The 25,689-nt window shown below is 44.9% G+C and overlaps 1 protein-coding gene across 3 annotated transcripts in view; it reads right to left on the bottom strand.

Annotated features, from left to right (window-relative positions):
• The window catches only part of ric1 (RIC1 homolog, RAB6A GEF complex partner 1), a 66,442-nt gene that overhangs the window by 16,077 nt on the left and 24,676 nt on the right, over window positions 1–25,689 (bottom strand). For 2 of the 3 annotated variants that reach the window (XM_018753439.2, XM_029252768.1), the window contains exons 3-8: window positions 10,658–10,737; window positions 4,526–4,633; window positions 2,934–3,076; window positions 2,228–2,364; window positions 552–643; window positions 90–178 (exon numbers count right to left, since the gene is read on the bottom strand). In XM_018753439.2, the coding sequence (XP_018608955.1) occupies window positions 90–178; window positions 552–643; window positions 2,228–2,364; window positions 2,934–3,076; window positions 4,526–4,633; window positions 10,658–10,737 (649 nt within the window). The remainder of the gene's footprint in view (window positions 1–89; window positions 179–551; window positions 644–2,227; window positions 2,365–2,933; window positions 3,077–4,525; window positions 4,634–10,657; window positions 10,738–25,689) is intronic. The other variant, XM_029252769.1, reaches the window with a different exon arrangement.

Raw genomic sequence — 25,689 nt, 5'->3', positions numbered from 1 at the left:
AACCTAATTTTCTATTGCACGCCACCACCGAGGTTCCGAGTGGGACGCGCTTATGGACAGAGGTGCGAGTGGCTCTCAGGCGTACGTACCTGGGTAGTGTTTGGGAGTGAGCTCGAGCCGGTGAGACAGCTGCATGGATCCCGTGGCGTTGTCTATTGTGTAAACAAGCACCAGGCCACTGCGGCAGGCGGGAGGGAAGCACAACAAAGAGCGAATGTCAACAAGCTGCACCTGGCTCGTAACTCATCCAGTTTTGACCCCAAACACACTCACACACCTACACACAATACATACGACACGATGATTCTGCCTTTTTCGGCACGCGCCCTCGATTGACCCCTTAATGTCACGCCGCAAGTTCTCGATGCATTTCGTTCGCTTTTCTTCAGACCAAAAAAAAAAAAAAAAAAACTAATCTTTCTCTAACTTAAGTTTGTTTGAGACCCGGAGGGCTCCGCTACAGTCCCACTACTCGCACAGCCCAGACACGCGCTGTCGCAGCATATGCTCGCGGCCAAGCCCGCAGGCTGCGTGCCATATGGGACCCTTACCTTGCACAGCCAAAAGCCATGAGCCTGTACTTGTTGTTCACAGCCACGCAAGTCCCGTCAGTCACGTCGGGCGCCCAGACGCCCTGCAGCTGCTGAAGAAAGAGAAGCGCGTGAGAAGTATCCACAGCACGTCTCCGACGACCCTCTGCCCGAGTTTCCTTTACGAAGGACATCTGACAACGTGTGTTAAATGCAGTACCACCCCGCAGGTGTGGTACAGCAGGTAGCACCGGTGCCTCACAGCGGGCTGTTTCACATGTGCATCCATCCTGGTTTGCATGGAGTTCGTGCGTTTGCCCCGATGTTCATGTGGGTTTCCCTTCGCGGTTCAAACACGTACACAAGAAAGGTCAACGGTAAACCACCCTCTTTAACCTCCCCTACCGTGACAACCACGTGAAGGGTCTCCGTGTGTCAGCAAGCCAGATGTCAGAATAAAAAAAGAGGGAAATAAGACTCTTATCCACCAGCTTTGCCAGACCTTGAGAGCTTGATGAGGTTTTTAAGCCCTGCTGGGTGTCTTGAGGTTGACTGTTTCACCACCGTAGCTCTGGGCCTGACGCTACACGGACAGAGATGACCACTATTTTCTGAGGAGGATCATCTCCCAGGTTGTACATCTCATGCGAATCAAGTCCCGAGGCAGGATTCTGTTCGTCCGATTAAATCATTTTCCGGCAGCTTTCGATTTAAAACAGCCATAACGTAACTTGAGTTAATGATCTTTGCCGTTACCCTTCAGCGAATGGCAGCTTGCCTAACTTCAGAGTGTGCGTTCGGTGGTTTCCCCCAACATGCCTTGCACCGTGCTGACCCACTTCATTACTTCACTGTCGTGCAAAGCGTAGCCCGTTCACGAGGCCACCGCCGTAACCCACGACTCCGACCTTCCCCTTCCACAGATGTGGGAAAACAAACTACCCGATATCGCTGCCCTGTATCCTCTGGAAACCGAGGTCTGGAGGCAAAGAGTTGCACAGAGTGGCCGAGAATTCGCTAAAGCGATTACGGTAAAGTCCTCTATAGCGCAAGGAATTAATTCCACAATGGACAGTGAACTCGAATTTACAAATGAGGGTTCTGAAGCATCACCCATTCCCCTTGCCTGCAGTTCAAAGTGCACATTCCCAACTGCCCTTGAAAAAGAGCTGAACAAGCATATCTGATCTGGTTCCTGTTTTTCAGATCCTCTTACTCCACAGTGTGACAATTGTGCAACTGCCCATTAATTATCATTTATCCAAATATGTAAATGTACATTTGTCGAGTTTCATTAAATCCAAGTGTGAATTTTAACTGTAGTTCATATTTTGCCTAGTTGCAGTTCCTCTGTTGGGGTTTTATGGCAATTTTTACCTTCAGGAGTTCCATCTTTTTAGAAGAGTGTATATTATGTTTTCCCTTATTAAATTCCAGCACGGAACACATAATCCTGTACAGTTCAGAAGGATCAAATAAAAAAAGGAAAGGAAATTAAAATTTAAAGATATTAAAGAAATCGACTTTTCAAACTGCAACATGCACGCTTGTGGTTCTGGAGATCCTGCATCTAGGTAATGATGTTCAGGTCAACAGTCCTTGGTTTGAATCCCATCTCCTGCTGTACTAACCTGGAGCAAAGCAGGCGGCCATGGAGAAACGCATCAGTTAAAAGAACAAATATACCGAGGTCTTACATCTGCAGTGAATCTGTTGGCCATGGGGGTGATGAAGCCCAGACGGCCGTCGTCGAAGACCACAGCAAAGCCGTCCAGTGTCACGCAGTATTCCATGTCCAGAATGTGCACTCCATCAAAGTCCAGAGAGGGACCACCTGGACACAGCACATAAGGGCAGAAGAGTTCAGACTTACTGTGACACTGACATGCAACACACTGTGGGGGGGGGAAAAAAAAAAAAATCTAAAAAAAACAAAATGGGCAGCTGGTAGCATAGTGCTATGAGCTGCTGTCTTTAGACCCACAGGTTGCAGGTTTGAATCCCACCTCTAGCCATAGTACCCCTGAGAAAGGCACTTAGCCTAAATAGTTCCAGAAAAATTACCCTACTGTATAAATGGGTAAATAAGAAGTAGCATCACATAACTCGTTTTGGAGAAAAGCAGCAGCTAAATGAAAAAAAATATAGAAATGATACAAATTGTGGCCATGCTAGCTTAACACAAAGACAAACAAAGAACACTTAGCAAAACTGGCACAACTGCCAATGTCGCAACAAACCTCTCCTCCGGTGTCTAAATGCACATGCAAGAAGGGAAGCCTTCCAGACCAACAGTACAGTGTCCGGAATAAGGGATGTTTGAGACTTGTGCAGATACACTGGCTCTTGAGAGGACACAGAGCAGGATGTGCGGCTGAGGGGGTGGTATGCCGTACGTCTCACCTCGGGACGACTGCAGATCTAAGGAGAAGGGCACCGTGCAAAGGCTGATGGCCTTGCGGCCGTTGGCGACGCCGTCCCAATGCAAGATGTGCAGGTACCCATCAGCTGTGGACACCACCAGGTCCTCCTGCATTGACTGCAGGCTGCAGAACCAACAGGAAAAACAGGAGAAGCCATGATCCATAGCAAAGGGAGCATGATTTCACATGCACAGATGCACCTCATTAAAAACTCAGAGCGGAGTCCAGCCAACGGCAAGAAGACTCAGATGAAGGCGCCGAAATAAGTTCCAGACCATCATATGTAAAGCTACGGGAATGTGCTGCAGACAACCGGTACATTTCCAGAGTCTCTTGCACGAGTAATGAACACAGACCACACCAGCACACAGACAACCTACCGTGTTGTGTTCCAGGCATTTATCTTTTCTTTATACATCCTAAAATTATTTTTCACTGCATCAAAGAACATCTGGCATGAAGTCTGAAAGATTAGTTAGAAGCACAGACGCTGAAGCGAGGGCTTAAGGCACTTTGTACAGATTCAGAAGTACACCTTGAAAATGCTGGCTTTTTTTTTTTTTTTTGGGCTTCCATGTGAGGTCGGGGGTGTTTAGGGAACACAACGGAATGTGGAGTATTGACGCTTTGGCTATGCGTTATATAATCTGTTTATGGTTTGGCTAAGAGAGCGTCAACACTTCGGTATCGACAAGGAAACAGAAGTTAAGTCGTGTCCTCTTGCCAACTTCATGCCTGGTCGGTCACAATGTAAGAAGGACACAGTCCTCAAGGTTGGGTGTGCAAAGTGGTCGTGTGGACTGGGCAACCAGTGGAAGGGGGTCCTTCAAACTGTAAGGTTACAGCTGCTCATTTCAGTTGGTTAATAAATTACGACGCCAACCAACCAACGTCAACAACCGCTTGTCCCGAGCGGGGTCCCGGCAAGCCGGAGCCTACCCGGCAACACAGGGCGCAAGGCCAAAGAGGGAGGGGACGCACCCTGGACGGGACGCAATAGACAGCAAATCAAAATGTGACCCAAACAGTAGGTTAACGGTTAGTCTGCTGAGTCTACAAATCAATATTTATTTTTAAACACTGCTGCTGACATGAAATACCCAGTCTGAGTGGTGACTGAGAGAACAATGCTGCAGTGTTTACTGCATCTCTGCAGTTGGGATGTAGCCCCCATGACTCCATCGCTGATTAAAGCGAGCGAAATGGGAATAGTAGGACTACGTAAAATAACTGCACGGCTCAGCTTTACTGCCCCGAAGATCGGAGTCAAGGAGTTGTGCAGCAGGCGAACATCACGGTGGATCCGGGTCATAGTACTTCTGTGAACGTGTGTGTTCGAGCAGACGTTTTTCAGCGCTGGTAATTCAAGCCGCACACAAGTCATGAAAGGATTGGGTTTTCATAGCAACTTCTGAAAATGAGATGCTGAAGGAACATTTTGTGAACAAAGAAAGCATTTTACAGAATGACACGAGAAAAACATGAGTGACTTTACAATTTTTCAACACAAATAAGAGCAGATGTTGCGCGGGGGTGGCCCGGCTGCGTACAAATCAAAGCGTGCGGTTGTACCTGGTGATGGGAGCCTCCAGGTCCACAGGCTTCTTCATCTCCAGGCTGAGAGCGGGAGCGCACTGCTCCTCCTTGTACCCCGGGGTCACCTTCACTCTAGGGTTCCCTCTGGACAAACGACACACGGAAGCAAATTACAGGCGTTCCTCAACTCTTGACGCACGTAATTCATGATGACCCGTACTTAGGATGCCCATCCCAACAACTTCGTATCCTTTCGGTTCCAACCTTTGAGCGCAACTGCTGCAAGACACCCGTATCTGTTAATGACTCCGTGGTGTTTACCAGCAACTGCGTTTTATTTACAAAAACATTTTTAAACAATGCCCAGCAAATAAAAATGAGAATATTCTAGCGATGCAGAGAAGAAAAAGCAAAAGAAAACAGACTTAGAAACGAAACTGTAAATAGTGAAGCGCGAAAACAAAACACTGCATGATACATTTATTATTATTATTATTATCATTATTATAAGAACTGGTGGAAAAACAAAGCCCTATTACACTACAAAGAATTACTGCATGTTTACTTACATATCATTATGGTTTATATAACATAGCGAACGGGGGGATTAAAACTTAAGATGAATTTATGGCTGGCATCTAATCGTCACCCTGTCACAAACTGAGATTACCTGTAAAGTTCCTCTCTGAACTGCAGAGACAAGACAGACTAAAATCCAGTGTCCCAATAACCCAGATAGTTTCACCGGAAAAACGCTGCGAACCACATCGAGACAAGACACGCTCTCAGTTTGTCCCGAAACGCCGAACGTGCAACGTTGCGCTTTCGCGGACGGACGCTCGCGTATCGGCCGCGCGTTTCCATTTAACATCGCATCGCCCTCCGTTTCCCGCGCTCGCGTTCAGACGGGGGACGAAGAACTGTTCGTGTCTGGTACGAAAACGCCGTTCTCTTCATGGCACAGGACAAAAGACTAAGCCCCAGTCGTCCTTTCATTTTCACGCTACCCCCCCGAAACCCACCCTCTGCACTTCAACTTGAATAACAAAGCATATTTTGTCTTCTCCACGCCACTTTTACAGAACAGTGATAATGCTGAGCACACACGCAAACATCTCGCACAAGTGGGCATCTTCCTCATCCATACGCTGACTGACTGCACAGCCAGGGAATCTCAGCGATTACATCCACCCAAGGCGGAGGAAAGGATGGCACCACTTCATTTTTGTTTATTCTTATATATCTATATACAATTTTTTTTTTTTTAATATGTGCTCTTCTTGGTGTTCTTCTGAGAAGGCCAGGGAGTTCTCAGAAGAACACAAACAGAGTTTTAAAAAAAAAAAAAAAAACCACCATCTCATATTTCGTACCGTTGTTTTATTTTTTAATATCGCTTTCCCTCCTTCGCTTTGCACGCCGGTCATAGCTACAGCGCAACGGATGTCTAGGAGGCACGGCACAATTAGCAATGCTAATAGAGCGGCCTTGGCCTTCCACGCACATTCATCATCCGCCTGCCCCAAGTCGAGAGGGACCCACATGTAGAGATCACACAACGGTCTTCGGTACTGGCACACAGACAGTTACACTCCCACAGAGTACACACAGTATTCATATTAACAACCAGCGCTGCAGCGAAGTGCCACCAAATGGGCTTGGATCGAGTACAGCGGATACATCCCGAGTTATTTCACTTATTGATCTTAGCGTACTCCAGTGAACAGCAGGCAGACCTAAATCAATAGAACTGCTCCCAGCTATTTACAGGTCTCGGTCAACCGCTACACCCCAGCTAGACCCCTTCGCTCGTCTACTTCCGCTCGCTTGGTGGTCCCGCGCACGAAAAGTAAAGCGCGGAGGTTCTCGGTTCTGGCTCCGTTGTGGTGGAACGACCTTCCCCTGTGACTCAGAACTGCGGAAACTCTGCCTGCATTCAAGAAGGGTCTGAAAACTCACCTTTTCCGGGCCCATCTCGCCCAAGATCTCTCCAGCTCGCATACGGTTTAAATGTTCATGCACCGTAACTTCACGAGCATCACCAGACAAAGCATTTATTCAGCCACTACTCCGGCATTGTTTTTACTTGCTTGTATATCTTACACACACGCACGCACACTTTCTGACCCCATACGGGGTCGCGGGGAGCCAGAACCTAACCCGGCAACACAGGGCATAAGGCTAGACGGGGAGGGGACACATCCAGGACGGGACGCCAGTCCGCCGCAAGGCACCCTAAGCAGGACTCGAACCCCAGACCCACCGGAGAGGAGGACCCGGTCCAACCCACTGCGCCACCACACCCCCTGCGTGTATCTTATATTATTATTTAAAGAAAACAAAGAAAAAAAAATTTGGCAGGAGGGTATCAGGATTTGTCTATCCTGTGTTTTATGCACCTACTCGAACGATGAACCTCGGTGCAGCAAGTGGTAGGTAACAAACTAGGTTTACTTGAGTCACATGTCTGCAGCTATGTCTCTTTCTCTTAATGTAATGCATAAATTGTACTTTTGCTGAGATGTACGTCGCTTTGGACGAAAGTGTCTGCTAAATAAATAAATGTAAATGTAAATGAATTATCTTTGGAGTACAAAATGAACCACGATCGAAGACAGCTGTATGCATATGATACACAGTAGGAGTGGATCACATCCCAACAACTGTAAAGCCCACAGTATTCTTCTTATATGACAGTTATTTGCTGAAAAAATAATTATAAAGAGATGCGTTACAAATAACGGAACATTATTGCATTTTAATACTCAAACATCAGCCAAAGCAACAGGTTGCTAGGCAACAAGGCGGCCCTATTTAGGGAGTCAATACTGGCCAACTGACAAAAGCGAGATCATTTTTCATCAGGAAAAATTGGAAATTGTGTTTACCTGTATCGTGGAAAATGAGAAAACCGTAAGGTGAAGGACGACTTTTTTTTATGGTTTTCCCCCAGCAAAGAGTTTGGTCTTTAGAATGAATATCAACAGCATGCTTTTTTTTCTGACAATAAAATCTTTCTTCTTTCTGTGTTCAGAGCAGGAAACAGCCAAGCACAAACACCTCTCCATGGCAGGAGCTCAAAGTGGCACATTTCACATAATTTGCAACATCATAACTGACAAAAGGGCCGCTTTTGTTTCAGATGAGGGCGCATGCCAAGTCTTTTCTCGTTTCTTTAGTAGAACAAACACCGGGTTTATTACAAATGGAGCATTGTACGTGGATATATTGGGGGGGGGGGTCTTATTTGTACAAACACCGACTGCTTCCTTTTTGCAAAAGCCTGTAATACATCTGAAGTGTTAAACCTCAGAATTTTGTCTGGCTTTATACAATTGCAAGTTTTAATTGTCTGTGAAATGGCATGCATGCACACACACGCACAAACGGATTTATGAGAACTTGCACACTGTATGTCCCACGTCTGAAGAACACCTTGCAAGAAGGAATTCTCAAAGCGTTCGCCGATTCGTACTCTATCCATAGCGACCGCTCGGAGGGGGGGGGCGGTGGAGCTCTGCTAAGATAAGATCCGTCCGCATCATCGCGTGCAAGAGTTGCCGCTCGATGAAGGTGCCTTTCAGACCACGAAACAACCACAAACCCGGGAAGCGTTTCCCCAAAAGAGCCTTGAAGTGAAGCGGAGCGTAAACAGCAGGCGTCACACTCCAATCAGGGCTTCATACACGACAACGTGGAGGTCACTGGAAGGGGAGATGATCATTTCCCATGTCTACATTGAGGGAGGCACACAAATGTTCTCTGGTAGCAAGAACCACCAGATTAACCAGAAACTGGCATCTGACAATTTATTCCCATTCATAACAACAACGAATTGAACCCACTGCTCAGGAGGTGCGACCATTCCACCATAGAGACGCTACCAGAGCGCTCACTGCTCGACTTAGGAGAGGCCTTTGAGCGGTACGACGCTAAGTCCAGACAGCTCCTTCGGCCGCACCTCGGAGCACTTCAAGTCTCGTCTCCAAGTCCCTGCAGCCAAGCAAGCCTGCGAGAAGGAATTCAGAAAAACAACTGACCGCAGAAAGCAGAAACAGACATGCAGAGGAAACCAAAACTGTTCCCAAAACTCTAAACAGCACTTCCCTCACTTTGAGCTTCACGAGAACCATATAAATACAGAAGCTTTTTTTAAAATTTATATTAAAAAAAAAAAAAAAACTGGATCAATTCCTACTTAGATGTATTACACTTACTCACAAAAAGCCAGAGCAGAGTAAAAAGTACCGAACAGAAGGCAAATCAGGAAGCCTTCGCCGCTTCCCAGATGTACCACATCCAATGACACAATTCGAGGTACGGCGCAACGTGGGCTGGAGAGCGAGTGATGCAGATGGACACGCTCGTCAGGACGGGTGCAGGAGATGGAAAGGGTCAAGGGTCGCTTCGAGAAGTTCCGGCTCAACCAGGACTACTGGCCGGAGCCTTCACCTTTGCTACTGAAGCCACGAGATGGAAGGCCGGTAAAGCTACCATCACCACGATCGATATTCGTCTCTCGTCACGGCACGGCCACAGCTTTCATACATTTTGTAATGGGAGACCCCCCAGCAGCGTAACTAGAACTGAGACAAAGAGGAAGGGGGGTCCTAACAGCATGTACATATGAATCAGCGATTGCCACTATCTGAGCACTGGGAATTTTTTATTTATTTTTTTTTTTTTTTAATTAAAACATAGAAAAGACACAGAAAGAAAATACTGGAGAAACTATTTCACATTTATATGAGATTATATATTCTGAAGTTTCTTAGACATTAATTTCGTTACCTTAGACGCACAGAAGTCCGGCTCGCTCATTAAACTTCAAAATAACACTTGAAACTATGTGGCCAAGCTGTAAAAGTGACATATTTAGCACAACAAAACCAGAAACAAAAACAGAGGAAGAACCGAAATAACATGGGGGGGGGGGGGGGGGGCGCGATGAGTACTGGTTCAAAGAAAGTACGCTACCACACACCGTTGTGAGTAAAACTTTGTGAAACTTGGAATCATCTGGATTTCTGCATGAATGGATTAGAAAAAAAAATGACCTGATCTACATCCAGATCTTATTAGTAATAAGTAAAGACCATCTTATTTAACAATGAACACACACATCCTACATTCCCACCAATTACCTTGAATTTTTAAACCATTGGTTCAATGAAGCTATGGAAACAGAAAGTGCTCTGTGTGTGTTGTTCTTTAAATAAGAAATCCTTTATTTATTAGGCCAGATCACATTATCGGAGCCATTCGCGCAAAAATCCAGATAACCGCAAAGTCTGCAAGAACTTTTCCTCACAACAGCGAATCGCTACACCTAAAATGTTGAGGCTGGGGCAAAGCGGCATGTCCTGGGCCCTGGGAAAACTCCTCCAGATGGGTTTCACGTCACGGCTCGACGTGCCACTTTCATACAGGCGTGCAAAGCCTCTAGGAATAGCAGCACCACTGAGGAACTCCGATGGCACTTTTGGCACTAGAATAATTATTAATGGAAATAATCCTGACATTTTCAAGGCCACGTGCCATCATACAGTAATACCCCAAAGATTAATACCACCTTTGATCATCCCCAGCAGCGGTACAGTCGTCCTCAAGCTCTGACCTTCAGCTTAAACCGTTTTCATTCTTTGCACCCTTATACCTCTGTGTGATCCACACATACCCAGCTGTGCATTTATTCATTTAGCCGACTTACAATGGTAATTATACAATTATTTACCATATAGAGAGTTGGTAATTTTACTGGAGCAATTTATGGTAAGTACCTTGCTCAAGGGTACCATACCCAGAGGTAGAGATTGAACCAAAGGCAGCAGCTCCAACCACCACGCCAACAGCACGGTCTCCCACGTGATCACACACCACATTCTGCATACACACCATGTCCCATTTCATATCACAGCGATGCCTAACAAGTTTCACATTCCCCAGGGCCCTTGGAGCCCACGTTCGCAGTCCTAGATTTAAGACCAGTACTCAAGTTCCAGCTGAAGGCTTGTTTTATGAATAGCGAGGCAGGAAGTTAAGGACACAGAGGCAGAACAAAGGTGAAATGGATTAAAGAAAGGAAATAATAGACATGGCATCAGAACAGAGGCATAAAATGTTGCGTGAAGACTAAGGAAGGAAAAAAATAGGGACAGGTTCACTCACTTGGGGTAGACTGGTTCGTAGAGGAATTTGTCCTCCCCAGCAGACACCACGTCAAAGAGGAGGACATATCCATTGGCAGCCTGGAACAGAAAGAAAATCGGGGTCTGTAATTAACTGGCTTAACTTGTTGAGAACAAGACAGATTCGTTGCGTCGTCTCATTATCAAACCTTTTTTCCTGCAAACAACCCTGAAGTGAGCAAAGCATCTAGGCGGAAACCAGAGTCACGTTTTGCGTTTCAAAATGCTGCACACAAGGTTTAACGTCTGCAAAGCTACAGTGAAACCGTCAGCATCCCTCAACGGACACCTCGGACCCTTGCAGAGATCTGGTTACTCCATCGGTAACTTCACTCTGGCCACCAGATGAGAGGAGACCACCACTGTCATCGGAGAACTGTTGCGTAACCTCTGCATAGGGCTTTTGTCTCACCGATGATATTTAAGAATGAAGACACCTATGCATCCTCCTCCACATGTAAAACAGGGTTATTACAGATGTTACACACCTTTGCTTTCCATGCTACTCAACTCTCAACTCATCTGTTGAAGACAAAATGCTAAGTTTATCTAGGTTTCGCCAACAGACAAGGAGCAGTGAGAAATTCTCAATGACACTAATAACGACTTTCTCTGAATCTCGTGATATGGTACTGCAGGAAATACCCCTTCATCGAAGTGAAACTCCACCGCTTTACATAACTTCCTTCAATTGTGAAGGAGAACCCAGAAACGACCCGGGCTGCGCGCTCCAACTCCGATGAGATACCTGTAGTCTCCACATTTGGAGGATGAGTTACTTTCACAAAAGCAGCACTGTGGCACAGTGGCTAACCCTGATGAATCGCAGTGGAGGAGCCGAGCCTTCGGACCAAGGTTCAAATCCGAATCAGGGTGCGCTCAGCTTGCATGTCCCCCCCCCCTTCTTCTCAAAGACACGGGTGGCAGAAGGTGATGGTAAACCTCATCCGTACCCTCCCCTACCAATAAAACCAGGCGTTCGCTATGAGTCACAGTCAACTCTACAACACTTACCCTTACTTTTACATGATTACACATACATTCACGTGAAGACTTCAAAGTCCTGTTTAGATCGCCACTATGACATTGCGACTATCAATAATGGAGATTCAGTGTAACAAACACAATGTTGGAAATACATCACTGACATCTTACATTTCAATTTATCCATTTAGCTGACACCTTTTCCAAACAGACTTTTTACAGACTTAAGCTATTTACAATTATTCACCCATTGATACAGCTGGGTAATTACTTTACTGGAGCAATTTACAGCAAGCACCTTGGCTCAAGGGTACTACAGCTGGAGGTGGGATTTGAACCTGCAACCTTTGGGTCCAAAGGCAGTCCCTCTAAATGTGACTCAATCTATTATTGATTGTATTATGTTGCTCCAACATTAAACAACCCATAACCTAACTAAGCAGACTCTAGAACCAAGTATGTTTTATTAATCTGATTACTCCAACAAGTCAGCCAGCTTATGAAAATTTTACTGGAAGCATTTTAATATAAACAGCTTCTTTGTATCTTAGTGGAATTTTAAGCAGACAGTTGAAGAAATATGCTGTCTAAAGCCTGCTTCACCCTTTTGTCATCAGCGTGGCAAACCTCAAACTATGCTCACTTCATGCATCTCACCTTGGGCTGTGGCTCTGGAGGGAAATCATCTTGGAGAACCCATTATGAAACATATTCATAGAACTCAAACGAAATTGGCACCCCCGGCCTCCACGAAGCTATGAATACCAACACAGCAATGCGGACGGTAGATAATTATGTAACAGGACACACTAATTTCAAGTGCACTGCAATAAACAGTATTTACATCTATGCAATTATAATGGAGGGGGGTGCGGTGGCGCAGCAGGCTTGGCCTGTGCCTGCTCTCTGGTGGGTCTGGGGTTCGAGTCCCGCTTGGGGTGCCTTGCGATGGACTGGCGTCCCATCCTGGGTGTGTCCCCTTCCCCCTCCAGCCTTGCGCCCTGTGTTGCCGGGTTAGGCTCCGGCTCAGGCTCCGGCTCGCCGCAACCCCGCTTGGGACAAGCAGTTTCAGCCAATGTGTGCTGTCTGTGTGCTATCGTGGAAAATTACATTAAAATTTAAAGTAATTCTATGTATCGCCTATCGACAGTATCAATTATCAGAGCAGGTTAGCAACCATTGCAGTCAGGAAGATGGAAAGAAGGGAAGAAACGTGTGAGACTGAGACCATAAATATATGTTCAGACCTAGGGGAAAAAAAAGAAAAAAAAAGGCATCTCTGCTGGTAAGGTACTTTACTAATCGGTGAAGACTGCTTAAGTGCCACGTCGCTGAAAACACACCTTTTATTCTAAGCAAGAATTGTTGTGCAACCCAAGCAGACAAGTCTGAATTAGAGGGAGCTAAGGATTTATATCATCACATATCACATATTTCTGACATAATACCGCCAACTTTATTACCTACATATCACTACAAAGATAGGAACTGAAACATAAAAACCGCTTCTCGTATCTACCCAGATTTATATAGTCTCCGCTGTTTCTGAAAACTGCTATACAGAAAAATGATTTTCAGCAGCTCGGACAGACAAAAATCATGTAGAAGTAGTAAATATAATGATAATAATAATAATAATAATAATAATAATCCAGTACTGCAGTAATTATCTGTCTCCATAGAAACAAAGGTAAAACTTGATGAATTAGCAAACAACAATTATACTGCATTTCTTCCAAAACACTCTGATAGAGTAAAGACATATGCACTCACATAGATAGAGCAAACGTACACTAAATCTCTTCGAACGCTTTCAAAAACCAGTCTGGAAATTATTTTAAAAATGAAAACACTCTCGAGTGAAGAGATTCAGGAGAGATTTAGGGGCCTTTTTGGACAGGAAAAGCTGAGTGACTACTGGTTGGACCACAGAGAGCCACCTGAGTATTTAGCAATGCATACACTGAATATAAAGTATGACATCCTGACAGAACAAAAGATCGGGGGAAAAAAAACTAAGAAAATTCTGATCACTTTGGGTATTAAAAAAAAGAATGAACCCCCTGTAAGTTCAACTACCTGAGGAGGGGAAAAGTAGAGGTTTCTCTCTCGTCGGAAAAAGGTGTCGCCCAACAGAGAAAAATATTCCAAGTGTCACGATCATGATCAGCGCAACACGTGCGCTACAATAATAAAAATACTAACTGTAATTAACATACCATATGTAACTCAGTTTTCTTTTTTTTTTTTTTATTAGGAAACCAAAACACAATTCCAACAAGGGAAATTTTCCATTACAGCTGAAAATGACAAAGTAGATGCTATTGCTGCCAAGTTCAGCATTTTATTGCCAAGCGCTTCCATCCTTCTAAATTTACTTCACATGTGTTTTTACTCAGCTCTACCCTTACATAATATGAACTATGCGGGACAGACTGGGTGAATCAAGACAGAGGCCAAATCCAGTCATAATAAGCCTTTCGTAAAATGTGGTAATGAAGGTGCATATGGCTAAGTAGCCCGAAACGGCACACTAACTCACATCAGATCCATAATTAATGTTTCATCTTTTTATGTCATTACTATTTCTTTTTCATAATTTTTTATCATTCAGCTTCTTTATATTCAAGCTGAATACAGATACGTGTTAGGGTATCTAACGTGTGCGGAGCGGGGGTGGGTCGGGGAGGCCAGACTGCATTGTTGAGCCTTGTAGACGTGTCGTGGGCCTAATTCAACGAAACACCGATGAAGGGAGGTGCCCACTTGACAAACTCAATGATGTACCCATGTTGGTACCCTGTGGCTGTGCTGGTTAGGGAAGGAAAGTAAGCTTCTTTATCTCGAGTCATGGAGATGTATGTTGGATGTTGTTCTCTGTGGCTTCATGGGGAAGTCTGTTGGACTGGGTTCTTGGGTACAGCCGATGTAATATACGCATGGGGTGTAACACGTCTTGAATGAATGAACAGACAAAATAAGGACAGCCAATAAGTAATGAAGCATCATTGACTGAACTGCCAACACTGGCTTTGCCAGCACACAGGACATTGCTCAAGATTTAGCCAACATGAACAAAATGCAAATTGTTGATGTACTAGCATGCCCTGCTTGTGAGAACATCATCTGCATGCATGAAATAAGACAGCTATTTAGATATTTGAAGGAGCCCATATTTCTTTATTACAAGTTCTGAAAATTAATCACACAAAAGCAAATAATATTTTATGTTCAGCAGATGCCTTTGTCCAAGGCAACTTGTGGTGCTAGTTACAGCACATGAAGGTATTCATAAGTACCACCCCATCCACACAAGAGAGCAATGTAAGTCACTCACACGTTCACACACTAATGGATTTTTATTCCCCGCCACTTCTTCTGAAATGTCTTTTGGGACTCAGGAGAAAACCAGAGCACCCAGAGGACACCCACACAATTACAAGGAGAATACAGGAGTACCAGACAACTTGAGAGGTGACTGGACTGAACCCATGTCCAACTGCACAGCCCAAGCACTGTAAAGCCCACACAATACCCACTGCACCACTGTGCCATCCAGTATCAGATTACTGTATGAAAATGTAACCCTATATCCATACGACAGCTGCTGCATTGCTACGCATGGATATTGGTACGCAGGTTTGAGCCTCGGAGGCTGTTGTCAAGGTGAAAGGAAACAAAAGATAACGATGCGATTCGGACACAAGTCCATTTTGGCCATGCGCGTTTGTCAGCCTCTGGTCCCGTCATTTAATACTTCTGATATTTCAAAACGGAGTGCAAGCAAAACATGCGTTGGTTGAAAAAAAGCCAAAGATAAGGACTACAACTGCAATTTTCATCATGTGGTTTTCAAAAGACAAAAAAATCGATTTTACAATGTAAACAAGTAACGGTGGACTGACGATAGTTGTAGATGTGAAGGTCTAACGTCACAGTTAACATGGGCTCAGCTCAGATAAAAATCATCTGTAAAGGGTTTAATCAATGCTCCCATAGATCAATCACATCAGCGGCAGAAAGAATGCTGAAAAAGTTTAGATAAACACCACCAACTGCTTTCCCGTTGCGGCGGTACCATCTGTCAACAGATGGATTTGTGACACGATGGCTTAAATTCCCAGGTGCAAAACTGGTTTCACGTCATCAAAACAAGAGACAATGTTGAGAAGCAGCGTCACATGACGGTGAGATTTCCTCCAGGAACAACTCTGGAAAGGCTATGCAGGTTTTCGGTGCAAACGGAAATACGGTTTTAAGCAGCAAACTTTTCCACAAGGTCAACGGAGTCAGTATCCAGGGTGATTGAGTCTTGCACACGTATCCTCAAGCGTCAAATCGATCGATAGGCGGGATATTTTGAGCCACGGCAGTAAACGTATATCCCGTCCGCGTACATCGCTAAGAGACGACCCGCAACGGTACGAAGGTTGGTGTCTCGCCCTCGAATCCACAGCTGTGCGATGTGGAATTCCACGAAGTCCATGCGCTCTACAGCAAAATAAATTATTTTGAATTGCTGTTCAGCGGTGCAGTGAAACTCTCCTTCTCACAAGACCGGCTAAACCGCACAAAGTGAACTCTTGGGCACGTGCACGCACGGCACTCTATTTATATAAAAGAAAAAAAAAAGGGCGGAAGGAGAAACTCCCCGTTATTTTGTATAAAAATGGGCCGCAATGTGTTTGCGGTCGACTCGCAGAAGGACGTTCTCTTATTTGGCAGACGGCGCTATATAAACACGGCCGCTTTCAGCCTTCAGGCTTTGGCCAAAGCGTGAACTCTCGTGAACTCGAGGGCTGCGGTGGCTTTTCTCGGTCTCCGTCCTCCGCGCAGCTCAGCGTCAGCGTCCGTGACCGCAAACCCCTTAGTGAAAACAAGGCGGACAAGCCTCCGACGTCGGGTCACGTGTTTTAGAGCCCTTGAGCTACTGGTTCCTTGTGAAAACTTGAAGCCAAGACCTTTGGAGCGCGAGGTGACAGCCCGACACAGTTCACGTGCGCAAATTTTATAAATACGAAAAGTGTTTAGGTCAACTGTAGGGTAGCAACGAGAGCTGACGCTGTGCAATCAGAGGACGTGGGTTCAAATACCTGTCTGCTGTTGTATCCTTCAGCAAAGTATTTCACTTGAGCTCATTGTTTTTAAAAATATACCCAGTTGTAACTTTTCTTACAAGAAAAGTTGTATGTACCTGTAGCACGCCGGGGCGGTTGGAAGAGGGGGCGGAGTCGGGGACGGGCCAGCGGCAGCTGGGACTGATTACAACTTCTATTTCTTCCCCCGGACCCGCCGGTGAACGAGAGAGAGAGAGACACGGAGGAGATGCTGAGACAGAACGACCCGAGACAGCCACGACCCCGATCACAACCCCGGTCGCAACCCCACGCTCAAAGCCCCCTCACAGTCTACCCGTTCCCCGTCCTCCCCTTTGTCTCCTTCTCCGCACGACCTTGAATGAACACCCCTCCTTTAAGACAAAATCCTTACCTGTCCCAGCGCATCCTTTACAGTACCTTAGCACACAAATCAAACCATGTAAGTCAGCAGGTAAGTCAGGGCAGATGGTACTGTAGTGGTTACAGCTGCTGCCTTTGGACCCAAAAGTCACAGGTTTTAATCCCACCTTCAGCTGTAGTACCCTTGAGCAAGGTACTTACCCTAAATTGCACCAGTAAAAATTACCCAGCTGTATAAATGGGTAAATAATTGCAAGTTAACACTGTAAGTTGCTTTTGAGAAAAACATCAGGTAAAACAATTATGAATAATATGGAATCAGCTGACTGATCATATTCCTACATGCAGTATGTATACAGGAAAAAAATATGGCATACAGGGTGAGTCCCAAGAATGCTGTTTACAGACAGACTTATCTAAGAGAACACCGCTATGTCTCCAAGCAAGTTCAGTCAAAATGAGAGGAATTGCACCTTGATGAGATTGACGATTGGAAAGAAGCGCCATGGGAGCTTGCTGCGGAACAGGGATGTCTGCTGCAGATATGGACTGAGACTGGCAGTTGGCCTTGGGGGGGGGGGGGGGGCGGCAGCCCAGGAAGCACTTGCTGCAGGTAAGAACACATGCTCCCTTGGGTATTTGTTAAGGAAAGCCAACATATATGGCTTTCATCTCACTAAACACTGTGCACATGCACACCAAGACTGGGACATGTGCTGCTGAAGGAAGGAGAAACAAGATTTTTTTTATTTAAAAAAAAAAAAAAAAAAAAAAAAAAAAAAAAGAAGGCAGAAATTCCATAGTGCAAGGCAAAATAAAGGGTTCCTTTCCCGTTTCTGGGTGTGTGGGGAGGAGGTCGATGGAGTGGGGTCCTGCGTTGCAGCCCCTCGCACTCCTCCGTCCAGGATTTGGCTTGACGCCACCAAGCAGACATCCTCACCCTTTCTCATGTCTTCACGCTAAAAGTGACTCCTTATCCAGAGCGCAGAATCCCGCCCGTACCTGGGAGCCGAACAAAACTTACTACCATTTACCACTTCGGCTACGCTACTTTACGATGACAAACAAACGTGTTCAACTCAGCCAAACAGAACATCACAATCATACGTTTATTAAAGGTATTTTCGCTATTAAAGTAAAAGTGCAAATACTTTAACGAGAATATTTTAGTCAAGTTCTCTTTGTTCCGTACCACAACTGCTGAAGACATTTTGACCCCAAACACTTTCACTCAACGAAAGACCTTCCACAAAGAAGAGGAAGCTGAGAAACCATAGAGCGTCTTGGTCTTTACAAGGCAACGGATGCACGTTAAAACAATCTGAGCAATGTGACAAAATCAGTGCCAAAATGCAGGAAGAATTTATGTTTAATTGCAAAATGTAAATGAGGAAGACCACAGCTTGGGGTTGTGTGTCTGCATTTCACCCCCTCCTTCAGTTTTGGTTCCTCAATATCAAGTTTGTGCACTTTGACCCACAGAAAGGAGATGTGCAGACAAACCCCACCAAGGAAGAGTCTCTTTCAACACATCACATTGTTGTGGTGCCATTTCTCTACTCTACTTTGGTTCACCACAGCCTTATTATTTTCCATATTGATATAGTCTTTTTTTTAAAAAAATTTCGTACAGGAATCCCTATGTCAACCATATCCATATCGTCTACCACCTTGAAGTTCTTGTCATGTTAATTCTGTTCCTTAGAATTCTTTGTAGAGGCATCTAAGCCTCTAAAACAAAAATCGAATGACTTTTCTCGATTTTTAGCTTTTCAAAAACAGCTAAACATCCATGACAGGTCATTTCCCCAACACCGGTGTGCGCTGATGCTTCCAATTACATCTTCACAGCAGGAGGAAGACAAGGTAAGATTCAGCTCATATTTGTACATCGCAAAGGGCCATCACCCCAAGGGCAGGCGACCTCCAAAGGCAACGCCTTCGTTTAGAAACGGCACTGAAGTGTTGCTGAGGAAGTGCTGTGGCTTCGCCCCAAGCATGAGCATAGCGAAGGCTTTATTGTCAGCACGCTCTTTACTTTCACTTACATTTACCTTTATTCATTTAGCAGATACTTTTCTCCAAAGTGACGTACATCTCACAGAAAATTACAATGAGTGCATTACACTTAGGGTTAGCACTCACACCTTCCATTCCTTACGCTTAAAGGAGGAGACATTACATTTATTCTTTTAGCCGATGCTTTTCTCCAAAGTGACATAATTGTTAAAAACAGCTTAACGTTGTATTTACCCATTTACGCATACATACAAAGCTGCTTCTTTTTTGATTTTTTTTTTTTTTTTTTTACTGGAGCAGTTTTTTGTACAATTTTTAAGCACCTTCCAATGACTTACAATGTTAGTATACTTACAAATATTTACCCATTTATAGAGCTGGGTAATGTTACTGGAGCGATTCAGGGAAAGTACCTGGCTCAATGGTACTACAGCCAGAGGTGGGGATCAAACCTGCAACCTTTGGGTCCAAAGGCAGCAGCTCTAACCACTACGTTACCTGCTGTCCCATCATGTGATCCCAGCTGACATCAAATTTTCATCTCATAAATCATCTTTGCCCTTCCAAAGTACTGTCAGTTAACTGAAAACAACGTATAATGTCTTGTATCTCGTGCTGCTAATAAAAAGGAACTTCATTTTACGCAGAGGTTCAAGGATGATACGTATAGAGGAATGTGCACCACTCACACACCAACTGGAGGAGAGAATGACAGCACGAGATGGGTACATATTACATATGGGCTGCTGTTACAGCTGATGGTTTGCAATCTGAAGATCCTCAGGCTAAATACCCACTCCTGTTCCAAGTCCCCTGATCACGGCAGTTACCCTGAACAGCACAGTAAAAGTTATCCAGCTGAATAAAAGGGTTAATCAGTAAGTAGCTTTGCGTGGAAGCCTAACATGAAAGTCACTTTGGGCAAAGCTGTTAGCTAAATTTAAAAAAAAAAAAAAAAGTCATTAAAGACAAAAATATTGATTTTCTGTAATGATTATCAAAACTACAGAGGCTGAGCCATTATTCCATTACAAATAAGGTACGTTTCATGTTCGACATTTCATACACATTAAAAATTATGCAGCTTTGCAGTCCACATTCTCCGACTTTTTCGCAAAAAAACTGAAAAATCCAAATTTAAATCACTTTTTAAAAAACACCCGGAACTGTTGTATACTATTTAGCTAAACCCTTAAAAAAAAAAAAAAAAAAAACTGAATTTCAATTAAAAAATGCACTGCATGTAGTTACAGTGCTTTTATTTTTTGATCCATTTTAACACCTTTATTCTTTCCCTGGAAACAGGCCACAAACACTATTAAGTCACAGCAGCTCATGTCTGTAAATCACCAAAAGCTTTGGAAAACTGACATAAGTGCACCCAGGTTCCAGACTCTTCTCTATATATAATGATAGGTTGTAACTGGTTGGTTTAGGACAACACTGGACATGTCAGTAACCCGTCACTTAAACATCTGGCGAACAGCTGCGAGCAGAAGATGTGGCGATGTGGGCTGCTCCCTTCGCATTTTCCGTTCTCCACCCAGTCCCGCCGTCCTGACATCGAGAGGCGGCGCTGCGAAAGGACATTTACAACTGCCTTTGGGAGGAAAAAAGGTAATCAAAGTCCAGGATGCAGCCGGGGAGCGACAGGACGGGCGAAAACAAACGCCGTTATGCGGCTCACGCAGCCAGGTGGCATGACGGAGAGATGTGGTCGGTAACTCTTCATCACACAGCATCTAGAGGAAAGTCCGTGCCGCAGGGTTCAACCCAAATACCTCCTCCGCCATCTTTCCATCACCACTTTCATGGGGCAATTCTGCCCACACTATAAGGTGAGCACCAATGACTAAACCAGACGTGTGTGTGTGTGTGTGTGTATATATATATAAAAATATATTAAATAAATATATATATTATATAATATATATAAAATATATATATTTTACACACACTATACAAACACACACACAGGTACTTAGTCAAAGTGTAAAGTCAAATTTTACTTTACATGTAGCGCCGCTTGATGTTTCTCCTTCAGGCAGTATGGCTAAAATAAAATTTCAATGTCACAAAAATTGGACTTGAGAGGAGCTAGAACTATAGGAAAGGCTAAAATATCCTGTGAGAAAATTATTCCGGGAAAAGACAGGCCCGCGTTGTTCTCTAGCCTTCAGTTCCCCCACTCAGACCGTTCAGTCAGGCACGTTTTAGATTAAAATAAGACGGCGCGTCAAGGTATATTCCCAAAAAAGGAATAAACTTTTGAGCGCCCCTAGCCAGGAGTCAAACCTGCACTGTTTCTCTCAAATCAGGCACAACCACCAAAAATGGGGCGTAAGGCCACAAAGTTTGAACGTGCTACAAATTTCCTCCGGTAAAAGAGCAGACAGACCTTCGGTGCAATGCAAACAGAAAATCCCAAGTAGTGGAAAAGCAAGCACGGTCTAAGGAGAGGGCTATGATCCCAGGAGTAACCTTGAGCAAGGTACGGTAGGTAACTGCCATTTAGGCAAAGTCGATGCTTACCGAACGCTCTTGCGGTTCTCGTGGCAAAGCAGGGTACTGAAGTGGTTTACCGCAGCTGTCTTCCGCACGTCTTTAGACTGTGGGAGGAAACCCACATGTACCTCGAGAGAACATGCGGACTGCATACGCACCAAGACGGGTCGAACCGACCTCCCGGGATCTGCGAGGCGCCAGCAGTACCCGCTGCACCGCTGTGCCGATCGGAGCAAGATCGTAACCACAAACCGATTCGGACAAATTCCCTGCTCTATAAACAAGTCGAACACAAGTACAACATCATAATCACCACCGCCACACGATAACGACAATTAGGTTAACATGAACGTGGACACAGTTTCACCAAACATCATGGGTCTCGTGTGATGATAAGTTACATGACAGGGTGGGGCACAGTGACACAGCAGGTAGCACTAGTTGCTTGCAATGTGTGAGTGTCGACCCAGAGATGGCCTGGTGTGCCAATCCAAGGTGCACCACGTGCTTCCGGGATACGCTCCGACATGCCTTCCCTATAGCGAGCGAGAGAGAGAAACGGTTAAAAGCAAACTATTCTGCTTTAGGCTGAAAATCCCAGCGCTCCCCACAACCGACAATTTGCTTGCCAGCCGCAGCCTGAATGCAGACATGAGTCCTTGATGCCGTCAAAAACATTCTCCCTAAAGTCTCGTGCCACAGGGCGATATTCAGTCATGAAATTCACCACTATGGATAGAAAGCTGTAAGCAGGAGAATAAGGAGAAAGCAAGGACTAGCAAAAGGGAGCCTCGAACAAGAACCCGATTTGAAGGACAAGCTCTCCTGTCTTCCGGTGTGGTGATCATCATTATTATTTCCCCTCCTTCATTAAATTAATGAAAGTCATTTGAAGGATGGCCTCAAACAAGAAAGAAGCAGATTTACTGAAAACAGCACATTTTTTTCTGGATTACTATTAACTATTTCGTAGCTGACATCTATGTCCGAGATGACTTAGTGTGTTAGCTTTGTACACAAAGCTCCTTACCATTATTTACCCATTTATACAGCTGGGTAACTCCTACTGGCACAGCTCAATTTAAGTACCCTGCTCTAGGCAGGCTTCTTAAGGGTACTTACGGTACGTACTTACTCTTACCACCTCCAGCTGTAGTACCCTTGAGCAAGGTACTTACAAGGTATTTTTAGAATTGCTCCAGTAAAAAGTAGCAAGCTATATAAGTGGGTAAACAGCTGTAAGTAGCTTAACACTGTAAGTTGCTTTGGAGAAAACGCACATTGTCTGAAACCCCTCATCCCAGGTAGGGTCGCGGCGAACCGGAGCCTAACCCGGCAACACAAGGCGTAAGGCTGGAGGGGAGGGGACACACCCCGGATGGGACGCCAGTCCATCGCAAGGCACCCCAAGCAGGACTTGAACCCCAGACCCACCAGAGAGCAGGACCTGCTCAAACCTGCTGCACCACCGTGCTCCCCTTTGGAGAAAAGCATCAGCTAAATGAATAAATATAAATTTAAGGTACTGCAGTAGGAATGGCGTTTAGACCCAAGTCCTTCCAACTGCAAGACTGCAGCTCTAACACAGGTTACAGGTTTCACTTCATGCTGCCTCTTTCTCAGAAATAATAATCATTATTACTATTCTGAACGTGGTCAGATATTTCCTCAGAGCAGACAACAAAAATGCGCCCGATTCCGTTTTCCCCACCCGGTACATTTTCTCACCAGCGGGATCCGCGAACGCTCAAATCCCGCGCGAATACAACGGAAAGTGCTCTTTACTCGTCGAATCCCGCGGTGCGAGATGAGGCCGTTGACACCGTTTGGGATGCTTCCGTTCCTCTCCGCAGCCCCTCGGACCACGCTCTTCGCCAACAGGACTGCCGAGTTCATCGTCATGCGGCTCGCTGCCCTCGGACTTGGACAGAAAGCGATTTTCCTGGACAGGCATCACCATCAGATTGCTCAGGAAAAGGAAAAATTCAAAAAAAAAGGTCATGACCATCAGTCTTCACCTGGGACGGGTGCCTAGCGCGCCACCGGGGATCACGTATAGGGGGTCGGGTCTAATACGGGAATGGTTACGACCTGAACCGGCTCAGTGTCAGTAACTTGCATTTTATAGCTAATAATAGAATATTGTGTGAATAAGCATAATTTTGTGCCAGTTCTGCTGAACTCGTGGACCCGACAGCCCATTGCATTGATGTACGACTCACAGAAGCCACTAATGCCAAGTTTATACTGTTAAAACTGTAAATATATCCCTCTATAGTACAAGCAAAGGCACTCCCAGTGGTTTGGTCACATAGTGCTGCAGCCAAACTCTATAATCCAATACAAACTCCGGGCCTCCGGGAAAACGGACCCTGTAATTTGCCAGTGCGGTGTATTACTGTACTTATTAAACTCTAGCAAAGCCATATGGTTCCCATACAAAGTGTAACCCTCATTTTAAGCAATGTGTAGCGATCCATACACTTTACCCTGTAACGACTTCTGAAAAATATGCCGCTTCCCCTGCGCTGCAAAGCCATTACGACAGAAACGCGAGCCAAGAAGTTCAGCCTCTGCCAGCAAGACCGAGGTGTTAAATTATGTATGTCATTCCAAAAGCACTGGTGGGTAATTAATAAGTATGACGACATCATGCATGGGAGAACGAAGAAGAAAAAAAATTTGCGCGAGTCGGGTTAAATGCTCTTAGGTGCAGCAGCAGGATCAGGCGACTGCTGCCGTTTTTATCCGGAAGCCTTTCAAAAGAATTCATGCAACAGACTCGTGCCCTTGGCACATAAAAGTACGAAATGCATCCGTTACAAAATGTACCATCTTAACTGAACTGTTGCTGGTATAGTTGAGAAAAGACACACTGACACGAAAAAGAACAGAACATCCACATAAAGATTATTTTTTTAAAAAAAAAAAAGGACAATTCTTGGAAATACGGTTTGGAATGAAAACCGATCAAATAGGATCAAATTTTCTGTAAACCTGCAATGCTACATTACTATTTCCTGCTAAAAATGGCAAGTGTGGTTGACTGTTACCAACAGGGCCAGCGCGTACGTGTGTAGTGGTTAGAGCCGCTGCCTTGCGCACAGGTTCGGACCCCAGCATCTCCTCTCGTACCCTTGATCACGGTAATAAAACCGAATGGCTTCACTAAAAACCACCTAGATGTGTAAATGAGTAAATAGAAACTCTAAGTAGCTTCATGGCGCGGTGGTATCTTTGCGCACCGGGTAGTGCTGCCGCCTCACAGTGCCCGGGCTGTTTCGGTGTAGGTGTGAATCCAGCCAAATCCGTGTGGAGTTTGCATGTTTCTCCCATGTCTGCGTGGGTTTCCTCCCACAGTCCAAAGACATGCTGTTCAAATGAACTGGCAGTGCGAAATTGCCCAGACTCTTTCAACGGGTGAGCGTGCACACGTTTGTGTGTGTGTGTGTGTGTGTGTGTGTGTGTGTGTGTGTCTGCACAGTGAATGCAAAATGAACTGAGTCCAGGGTGTATCCCCCCCCCCCCCAAGCCATGTGCTCGGTGATCCTAGGATAGACTCCAGACCAGCGGGACCCTGACTAGAACAAGCAGTTAACCAAAGTGAGCGAGCTCATAAAGGCAAATTGGAGAAAAGTGACTGCAAGATGAATTAACAACTAAATTATCAACAAATGCACAGCTGGTATTGTAGTTGTTAGAGCTGCTGCCTTTTGACCTTAAGGTTACTTCCCACCTCCAGCTGTACTACCCTTGAGTAAGGTACTTACCCTAAAATTGCTCCAGTAAAAATTACCCAGCTGCTTAAATAGGTAAATAATTGTTAATACTTTAAGTACCTTAATATTATAAGTTGTTTTAGAGAAAAGCTAAATAAATAAATGTAAATGAAACTGCATCCTTTCCTTCCAACAAAAAGTAAAATTATAAAAAGTACATATAATAAAGGACAAATAAAGCCCCCAAAGTGCTGAGCAAAGAATAATAGTAATACTGATAATTCAGTCTCTCTCTGTCTATTGGTGAAACGCACTTTGTTTTGCCT

This window comes from Scleropages formosus, chromosome 6 (assembly GCF_900964775.1).
Source record: "Scleropages formosus chromosome 6, fSclFor1.1, whole genome shotgun sequence".
Lineage (NCBI taxonomy): Eukaryota > Metazoa > Chordata > Actinopteri > Osteoglossiformes > Osteoglossidae > Scleropages > Scleropages formosus.
The sequence above is the reverse complement of the archived record's forward strand: the minus strand, read 5'-3'. Positions and strand labels throughout refer to the sequence as shown.